We start from the raw sequence: 10585 nt of genomic DNA, 5'->3' as shown, positions 1-10585 counted from the left end.
TAAATGGTTCATATTTTGATGATGCTTCTTGTTTTTTGCACTATCCCCTTTACTGCTGTACACTGCAAATTTCCCCACTGCGGGACTAATAAAGGAATATCTTATCTTATTTGGAATGAAAGAAGGAGAAGAAAAGAGCCTGGGTTTTGCCTCATAAATTGTGCAGTGCTAATAAGGTCTGAGGAGGGTGAAAAGAGGAGATGTCGCACATCATCAACGCGCCGAAGTTGAGCAAATAGCAATGTAGTTACACTGCGCACGTTTCATACCCCATAGTTCAAGACCGTGTCCCAGCTCTCAATAGGCCTTGATAATGTCAGGGAAGTTCAATTCAAAACTCAATATAAAGTCCATCCATTGAAGCCTGTCATCTCCAGATGTGTGGAAGTAGATAACTCCTGCTTGATTTGTGGTAATGCTGATAAAACACAATTGTTTTTTTCAGGGTAGAATAATTCTGAAGTTTTTTTAATATGTAACTCACATTTGTTACTATGACAATATATGTAACACATCTTGAGAATATGTTATTGTTGTTTTTTATTAATGTATCTATTTACCTACTTAAAAAGAATATATAATTATTACTACATTTTATATATACTTTATATTGTGTTGAAACTGTCATCAGCACTTTTACAGTATTCTTATGGGATACACATATATATAAAGAAAGAAAGAAAGAAAGAAGCCCACCAAAAGCAATTTGGCAAAAGCGAGGGTAACAAATTTCCCCAAATGAAAATATGTCTCAGTGAGTCTGTGGCATGTAATACTTTAAGGCTAGAGCAGAAAGTGGTGTACTCCCATCAATCTGTTATCAAATGTTTTCTTATCATCATCACTGCAAAAATAGCTCTCATTACATTTACATAAACACTGCAATATTTTCTACTATCAATGTTAATTCAGTCTAAGACTCATGTCTTCCTTCTTTGCCAAGTTCATTAAAAGAGCTGCGTTGTTCGGCTGAACTCCAAATAACATTTTGATCTGTCTTGGAAACTATTCTGTTGTGATCCCACTCTGCAATTTGCTCAGGAGATTAAAAGTTTTCTTAGCAATGCTTTGGAGCATCAACTGATATCAAAAAATGATTTTGATTATATGTTGCAGCAACACCCAATAGCATACGACCCATTTTTTACACACTCTCTAAAATTAGAAAATCAACCATTGAGCCAGTCCCTGGGCGCCCTGCAGTAGCACGAGACCAGTCCCTTACAGAACCTATATCACAATTTATTGATTTACACGTCAAACAATTGATTCATCAGCTTCCTTCTTACCTCAAAGACACCACTGGAGACACATCAGGAGACAGGTTTATCGCTGAAACAGTTTTTTGTTTTTTTCCCCAGAATAAACTAAGAAAGACCGTGTTATCTGTGATTTGTTTCTTCTGTTCTTACTACTACTGGGCACCCGATACTGTTCAAGATTTGTCGCTACTTTCTACTTTATCATAAGGCATTTTAAGTCATCATAAATATTAGACAGGGCATAGACAAATTAACATATGTAAAAACTTGATGGAACAAAGACATGTCCCTTGTTGTCAGTGCAAGTTGTATGTGTTTGACATACAGTAATAGGATTTTCCAAACTTTTTCCTTTCACAAATTCACTGATGTAGATTTCTCTGACTGATGCTCCTGCAGTTTGAGCTCAGAAGATTTGGCCTCTTCGGAGCTCTTTTAGTCGTTCCATGTTGCATTTAACAAACGTAGCAAACTGCTTTTAAGTCACTTCTTCAATTTTCCATGAGGTTTGAGCATTATTTTGTTCACCCACTTCATTAAATAATGTGAAATACTAGGGGAATAATGGGAATCCTGTTTAGCATATACAGCATTATATGAAGCTAAATGTAATTGGATGTGTTTTGTGTTATCAGTGTATTTTGGTTATGTTCATGCAGCATGATAAATCTTTTGAGCAGTTTTTTTTAACATAGTTGAAAATGTAGTTGGCCCGTATCATAACAAGTCATGCTAAAGTTTGTTACAAACCACCCACCCTATTAAAAATGTTCCTCCATCCCTCGCAGCTCTCCACCAGTCAACACATACACACAGGACCATTAAATATAATCCATCTTCTTTACTCTCTTTCAGTATTTACACATGATCATTTTACAGCCATATTACTTTAGATTTATGGTATTTTACCCATTTCTTTTGCCTATCAAAAATATACAAAAATAAAATTGCATCTGTTTCTTCCTATATCACAACTGTCATCAGTCCATTTCTTTTGCTGCGTGTTAGGAAGAGGTACGTGATTTCCTGTTTCGCTTCGCTCGACGTGTGGCCGGAAATCGGATGAACTCAAAGTGTTTGCTTTGGTCGGTGTTGGGGAAGGGAGGCGGGCCCGTGTGTAGCCTCTTGATGAAATGAACCTCCCTCTGGTTCTCCCTCGTCCTGGACGCTTTGATGGGCCTCCCTTTCCTGGTGAAAGCCACATACCAGCCCTCATACTTGGCATTCTGGAAGGCCGTGTAATTGTTCTCCAGTACGATCTCTGTGAAGATACAATCCCTGCTCCGGCCGTTGGGCTGCGTGAGAAGACAGAAAAGGGTTCTTATGTTAGAACTGGACGGACTGCATACATTCTGATTCATTCATTTATCAAACAGAAAACTGCTAGATCAAACAGTCATATGATCTCAAATAAGCCAGTTCACACTGGGTTTTTTATTTTTTATATCAAAGCCTTCTGGAAGTGAGGCTATGTGACTTTAGAAAGAGGAAATAACACGTTTTCTGTTACAAATGAGTAGTTGAAGTTATAAGCGATAACCCCCTCAGGGGTTTTGGTGCTACAGTCTTACTTGGTCTGGTAAGACCAGAAGCTAATGTTAGCTAACGTTAGCAAACCTGCAAACATAGCTATTGCAGTGTAATGGACCCTTTAGGTCGTTTTTTAAAGTTTTAAACTTGTGTAAATATCTGGACTTTTTTATTGCAACACAAACTATAAAACTGTTTGTTTCTTGAGTTAACTTCTGTTTAAGGAATATTTTTTGGGGGAAATACACATTTTGGAAAATGCATTAATTAGCTTTTTTTGCATTAGATGAGAAGATCGATAACACTATCATTTCAGCCCATTAAATATGAAGCCGCAGCTAGCTTAGTAGCCTGGCTCTTTCCAGAGGTGAAATCTGCCTACCAGCATGTCTACAACTCACTAGCTAACACGTTATATGATTTTTTTTTACATTACATTCATTTAGCTGAGGCTTTTATCCAAAGTGACTTACAACATGTGGATAAAACCCCAAAATTGCAAAAAAGCATGCAAGTTCAGCAAATAGGCTGAACTGCTTCAAGTGCTGCATTTAGAAAAAAATTGTTTAACGGAAGTAGTTTGGCTTATAATTTTCCTGTTTTTTTTCTTTTTACAACTTAGACAATGTGATAGATTAATTTTGTCACATTTGGATCTACAAATTTCATTGTTTTGGAGTTGCAAACTTTAAAGCAAACTTAAATGGGCTCATTAGTTCTTATTGCGCAGAAGTGCTAAAAAATTAATGTCCTTCTAAAAAATGATTTATTTCATCTTGACTCTATCCCTCAGTGGGAGCCTGTTTAAAATCTATAAACATACATTACATCAGCCACAGTTTCTACACTTTTGAACCATGATGAGAAATATTATGACTTGTCATGTCAGCCAGACATGTGAATCCATCTTTTCCATTTCCATGAAGGAAGTGGAGAGTTGACTTATGACCAAATTCACAGGCAGTGCATGATGGGAGGGTACTTTCCTCTCATCGCCGTCAGCCACGGCCAATAAGACTGAGCGACTATCACTCGGTCCTCTGAGAATTCCTTTTTTCCAGCACATCATGTCCTGGGCTGACTGACAAGCTATGAGACTACAATGACAATGGATTGAAGCTTTAGTGTTTGGAGCTACAGTGTGTGTTGTGAGAGAGATCTGATAAGGTGAGGCCAGGCACGGATTGTAAGATGACCAAACTCATATATGGATTTAAATTTACCTCATGTGTTAAATTAACTGACTGACAGAAACACTGTACTGATTTTTACACCCTCTGAGTACATTTCAACTGTATGTTTGGCAAAGAGTGCATATTTAAAATGCTACATTGTGAATCAAATGTTTCCTTAAAGTAGGGTAGGCAGAATATATTTTTATTCATTGGGCAAAAATTCCATAATAACCTTTCTGCGTATTGCAATTCAAGTGTTCTGAGAGAAAACTATACTTCTGCACCTCCTCATGGATCTGTTTTTCAAGCTTTAGAAAATCTAGCCCGTGACTTTGGCCAATCACAGGTTATTTCAGGAAACTGCTTACCCTGGGCGACCACTTGAATCACAATATGCTGAAAGGTTATTATTGAATTTCTGCCCAATAACGCCAAAATTAAACTGCCTCCCCCAGCTTTAGTATGCGAAGATTACTTGATGCAATTCCTATAACAGACCCGCCTGTCCCTTGGAAGACAGCATGTCAGTGTCATATTTTGTGTCGCAGAGATGTGAATATTACACGAACAAACACAGCACTTTCAAGCAGGAGACCTGTGTTCGAGACCGGAGTTTTGTTTTGCAAATTACATCAGCGACGTTTATCAAGTGTTTTGTATTGACGGTTGTTACGTGTTTTCCGTACTGACATTACGTTGTTACCGTTCGTGTTTTACTTTGTTTACATACTTATTTTAAGCCCAAACATGATGTTTTCCCTTAACCTAATTAAGTGGTTTTGTTGCCTAATCATAAATAAGTCTCTTCGGTGCCCCCTGCTGGTACTGCACGTTAATACAGTCATGTAATATTCAGGTCTCCGCGAGTCAAAACGTGAAACTAACCCGCTATGGCATGATATTGGGTTGAACTATAATTTGTCTGCTTAATACTACCATACTATAACTTCAATTTGCTTTTTACTTAATTTTGTCACAGCACTGATTCCGCTCGCCTTGCTTTCAAATAAAAGACATCCAGAAATGTATATTGTACCTTTCCAACAAGTTTCCCCTTCCGGTTCATGCAGAGGTAGCGCCCACTTTCCGCACCTCTAATTCTCACTCGACTGCCAAAGGTATCCGTCTCCACGAAAAGACGAGCTGCCAGAAAAAGAGAGGAGAAAGTCAGAAAATCTCCAAGGACAAACAAGACAAGAACATAGTGACACAACCAACCCAGAGACTCATTTGTTTGGCTTTATTTTGAAAGAACCAGTGTGTAGGATTTAGTGGCATCTAGCAGTGAGGTTGCAGATTGCAACCAACTGAATACCCCTCCACTCACCCTTCCCTTTCCAAGCGGGTCGGAAAACCCAGAGTGGCCTTCAGGTAACGCAAAATGTGCAAGCTCTCTCTAAAGCCAGTGTTTGGTTTGTCCACTCCGGGCTACTGTAGAAACATGGCGGTGCAACATGGCAGACTCTATGAAGAGGACCCGCTCCCGATGTAGATATGATGGGCTCATTCTAAGCTAACGAAAACACAGGAATGAGCACATAAATATGAAACATAATTATGAATATTATATTCTGTTTCTGCCAATAAATCCCCCTAAATCCCACACACCGGTCCTTTAAATATGTTTTTGTATTTTCAAGATAATTTTCATATAAACATGCACAGACAACCATGCATGTCCCTTGATGAATAGCAAATATTATTCCGACTAGACTCAAATCTTTTTGCATTGATACTGATGCTCAAATATGAAGAACTGCAATTTCTACTTTACTGCGCAATATCACACATAGATGAACAGCATTTATTGTCTGCTATTTGTTCATTAAAGCTCGTGGTCTGCATTTAATATATCTAAAATTTAGACAATGCAGTCTATGTTACATTTTTGTCAGTTGAGTCATTATGTTACCTGTTAATATAAGAATTTGCTTTTACTTTCTAGTAGGCTATAATTTCATATGTGATTTTTTTTTTCTCAGTGGACGATATCTCTGTTGAACAGTAGAAACTCTTGAATCAATAAGATCCTTTAGACACCCACTGCAGGTAACCCTCCTGAAATTATACCTCGAACAAATGATTAAACAAATGTTATCACCCAACGTTAAAGAGCTGTATTGGAAGCAGAATATACATTCTCAATTGAATTCGTCCTGCAGTCAATTATGGCCATTTGGCATTACAACAGCCTTGTGTATTGGGGCAATAGAGACAAAGGACTTGTCCTAATCAGCCGCTAATTCGTCAGACGATGGCTTCATGGATACAGCAGGGTGGCTGAATTAACATATAAGCCTGAAAACACATCTCAGAGGGAGGGACGAGCAGGCTGGAGGAGAAACTGCTGGTTTCTGCCTCAGGACATCAGTCCCCAGCAGGGGCTTTCAGGCTACATGCTAATGTCAGGGACCAAATATCCTTCAGAGAGTTTCACTTAAGTCATGTGAAGAATCTGTTAACATGTTTTTGCCATTTATAGCAGGCCAATCTTTGTTTACCAATATTTGTACAAAAACACATCAGTATTGTCAGGCAAAAAATGACAGTTTTCCCTGCAGATTTTACTTGCTGACAGTTTGAGACTGAATTATTGTGAGTTTTGTTATACTGAGGGTGCTGACTGGCAGATTAAAATAAAAACAATAATGTAAATATCAGTCCAAACCAGCAGCAGGTTCAAAGAGCTAAGCACCTGATTTTCTGATTTTTATTTATTTTTTAATTACCCTGTGATTTTTAAAAATCTCTGAAGGTCAATAAACAACTTTTGAAGAACAACTGTTCTAAAGACATTTCCACAATACTCCTCTAACTATCAGGATGAAGAAATATGAGTTTACTGCATGTTTAATATAACATTTTTTAACCAGTTCCCTAAATTGTAACTTTTTCCAAATCCAGACAAAGATAGTGGCTGGAAATGTCATATCATCTTACTCAATTTGTAGGCCTATGACGTGAACCAAAATGTACAATGTATGTTATCACTTATATTGGTACAATGTTGACTTTACTTGCCAATATTTTATAGGCTATTTTTATTCAAAATTTTCACCTTTTTTTTGTGTTGTGGAAAAAGAGCAAGGACATGCCATATCAAGCTATACCTGCTGTTGCATCTTGAGAAACAGGTTAAAAAAATCTTTAAAATATTGTTTAATCTAAAAGGCTAAACAGGAGCTTTTGAGGATTCTGGAAATACCTCCAGAGCAGCAACAACCCTCTTAAGGTTTGTCAAAGATCAAAATTAGGCCTATTTATTTATTCAGAAAAATAGGATGCTGTGTGACTGCAGTTTAATGGTAATACATGAGAGACACAATCTAGGGATAGTGTAAACATGCTTTTGTCCCAAATAAAAAAAAAACTGACTGTATCTTTTGTTGTCTTTCTTTGGTTGTAAAGGATGCAAGTGAAGCAGACCTGCAGTGTTGAAATAAGGAAAACCCTCCCTGGATAGCAAAAAAAAAAAACATATCCAAATGTGCTAGAAGGTTACCATCAGGTCTCGGGTCAGCACTTACCGTACACATTTCCCTCCTCAGCTGTGGCGGTGACCCTTTTGCCCTGAATCTGGACGTGTTTCCCGCTGGTGCGGCTGTAGAGCTGGTAGACCCGGACCTGTCTGCGGCTGAGCTGGTCCGTCACTGCGCCCTGCGTCCTCACATACTGCTTAAAATTAGGAGACGGGTGATTCTCCCCCTTTTTTAATGTAAAAGGGAAAAATGAAATACATAATTTTTTCTAATCTGGGGAATCTGGGATAAAGACATATATAGCCAATTGTATAACCACTTTAACAGGTTGGACAAATTTAATTTCCCCGTATGATTAGAAGGTTAGTGATAAAGGCCTATCTGTTATATTCATATTCCTTTTCTAGCATGTGAATATTTTCCTGTAGCCTTTTTATGATTGTCAAACCACTGCATGATGGTTCAGATATATTTACATGAAAGACATGAAATGCTAAAAAGACATATCTGATAGAAATCCCTGTTCGTAATATGTGTCCAGTATTAGGATATACATAATTTTTTTCTAATCTGGGGAATCTGGGATAAAGACATATAGCCAATTGTATAACCACTTTAACAGGTTGGACAAATCCAATTTCCCCCTATGATTAGAAGGTTAGTGATGAAGGCCTATCTGTTATATTCATATTCAGAAGTATATTTAGAAGTGATTTATTACAACTTTTTGTTGTTAACTTCTTCATATTGTAATGTAAAGTGCGCTTACCTGAGCATGACACCACAGCACGAAGAAATGAAATGATCTGCAGAAGTAACAATAAATGAAGAGTTGTTATAATAAAGAAGTCATTATGTGGCAATCTTACAATCATAGTCTTTACATACTGTCGTCTTACATGTAAATACAGCGCTGGTTTATTCCATACATTCTCCTTTTTATTTCATCCGATCAGATCCGATCAGATGCGTCCCAGGAGGAGGATGAGGTAAATAAATCCAACAGAGCTCATCCAACAGTGTTGCATATGCGCTCCTGACCTGTCCATCCACAACAACAACAGTCTCTGTGATACAACCACCTCGGAGTTATTTCACCTCAGACATTTATCAAAAACCTGATCCAGCGGACTGAGTGTTGGAGAGTTCTTCAAAAGATCCGCGCAATAACGTATCACCAGCGGATCCATCCATTATAACGCGCTCCTGGTTTTAGGTTGTTCTGGACATCACTGGGTGGTGGTGGGGGTAACATGTGAGGGATCCTCGGCTCGGAGCAGGTCTGCTTGGGTTAAATCCAGGTTTTGAAAAGCCCTCTGTCTCAGCGGGATCAGGCTGCTCACTGGTTAAATGTTGAAAGGCAAAGTCCCTCCCTGAAATCTTTTCTATTGTGGGTGGGCACAGCAACAGGACACCTAATGATGATTTACTGTAGTGGGACAGTAAATAGATATCTGAAAATATGTTTAAGATTAGCAAAAGAAAAAATTCCACATCCTAAAGTTAAAAAGAAAACGAAAGTGAGAGCTCAAATTTCATTCAAGACTATCCCTCTTGTCTGCCCTTATAATGTAGATCATTACTGCAGCATTGTATTTAAAAGTGAGTTCCTAATGGCACCTTATGGGTGTGGCAATGATGTGTTAAAGAGACCATTGCTCCACCCCCCCCACCCCCCACCTTTTATCTTATGTTAACTGGTCACACTTCCAGCTCATGTTAAAGGAGGCCAAAACAAATCATGCAGACAAAAGGCCTGTTTCATCTATACTTAATAAGCAATCAACATCCCAAAGATGAGCAGGATATACTGTCTTTCCTCTCAGATCAATTCATTTACATAGAAGAGAGGAGAAGATAAGCAAGGAGAGGAGAGGAAAAGAGAACAGAAGCAGAGAGAAAACAAAAGAAGAGAAGTGAAGAGAAAAGAAGATACTATAAGAGAAACAATAGATATTATTAGGCTATACACAAATCTGTCTCTATTGTGGTAGCTGCTGAGTCCAGATGAGGCATAGTTTTTGTGTAACCTGAAGCTTCAAGTGCCTTCCCATCGAACCCTTCTCACGTTCTCTTGACCCCACCACCGCCACCATTGCCCCCTTCCAGGGCAATAAAGTGGTAAAATGCAGCAGTTAGGCATTTCTGACATGTTGATCTGCCTTTGACTGGCTGACAGGAGGCAGCAACAGCAACTGGGTCAGTCATGTTGATGTCACTTCTTACACACTTCCAGTACATCACCAACCAGTTCCCCTCTTGTGCTGTACCGAGAGAGCCAGGTCGTGCTTTAACAGCATAGTGTTTGTGTTTTTATTTACATGAGGGTGCATATTAGCTGGCCCACAATATCCATATGTCACTATATGATGAAGCAGTAAAATCATCTGTAGTATTTGCTGTCCAAAGAGAACATGATGACCATGGTCAAATCTGATTCATTGTAATCTATCTGCACAGTTAAAGGCGAATTGACAAACACTTTAAAATAAATAATAATGAAAACAGAGAAATTAAAAGAAATTATAACAATGACGAAATTGAAAAATGTACAATATCTTAATCCTCATATTTTACTATTTTGGCACCTGGTGTGCAATATATTATTGTATTTCTTTGTGCTTACAGGAAATTATGAAAGGTGTGCACTAATGTATATCATACTGAGTTGCAACTTCAGAACAACACCACCACCAGTAGGCCTTTTCCTCAGCACACATTTTAACACGTCTTAGCAGGAAAAGCACAGGTCTCGTTAACGAAGGCGATGTAACCGTCATTGAACCCGGATACCTAAAAAGTCCTGGAACTGGCTCACCTAATCCGAGTACAGTCATGATTGATGTTATTAAATGTAGGGTGGGTGATTTTGAGCAACTGGCAAGAGTAGACAAGATTTTTAAAAATTATCCAGTCGAAAAAACGAGCCCAGTGTTGCCAACTCTTTTCCTATGAAAGTAGCTAGCAGCATTAGCTGCTAACTAAAACTCCCTTAATCTAGAGAGAAAGTTGCCAAGATGGCAACACTGACAGTCCGTCACTTCAAGCCTCACTGATGAACGTGAACGGCGAAGATGGCTATTGTTAGTACTCACAGCTGTCAAGCAGCTTGTGGAAGACTCCAGTGATGTATAATGAG

The 10585-nt window shown here is 38.4% G+C and overlaps 1 protein-coding gene across 1 annotated transcript; it reads right to left on the bottom strand.

Annotated features, from left to right (window-relative positions):
• Positions 1-2121: 2121 nt before the first annotated feature.
• On the bottom strand, positions 2122-8687 carry fgf17 (fibroblast growth factor 17). Its single transcript, XM_037778380.1, has 5 exons — positions 8346-8687; positions 8216-8252; positions 7495-7672; positions 5004-5110; positions 2122-2557 (listed from the first exon to the last, which is right to left on the bottom strand). Exons 1-5 carry the CDS (start codon positions 8375-8377, stop codon positions 2267-2269), a joined length of 645 nt encoding a protein of 214 aa, XP_037634308.1. The 5' UTR covers positions 8378-8687; the 3' UTR covers positions 2122-2266.
• Between the last annotated feature and the right edge of the window lie 1898 nt (positions 8688-10585).

Source organism: Sebastes umbrosus, chromosome 8 (genome assembly GCF_015220745.1).
Source record: "Sebastes umbrosus isolate fSebUmb1 chromosome 8, fSebUmb1.pri, whole genome shotgun sequence".
Classification (NCBI taxonomy): domain Eukaryota; kingdom Metazoa; phylum Chordata; class Actinopteri; order Perciformes; family Sebastidae; genus Sebastes; species Sebastes umbrosus.
Note: the sequence above shows the minus strand (reverse complement) of the source record. Positions and strands in the feature narration are given on the sequence as shown.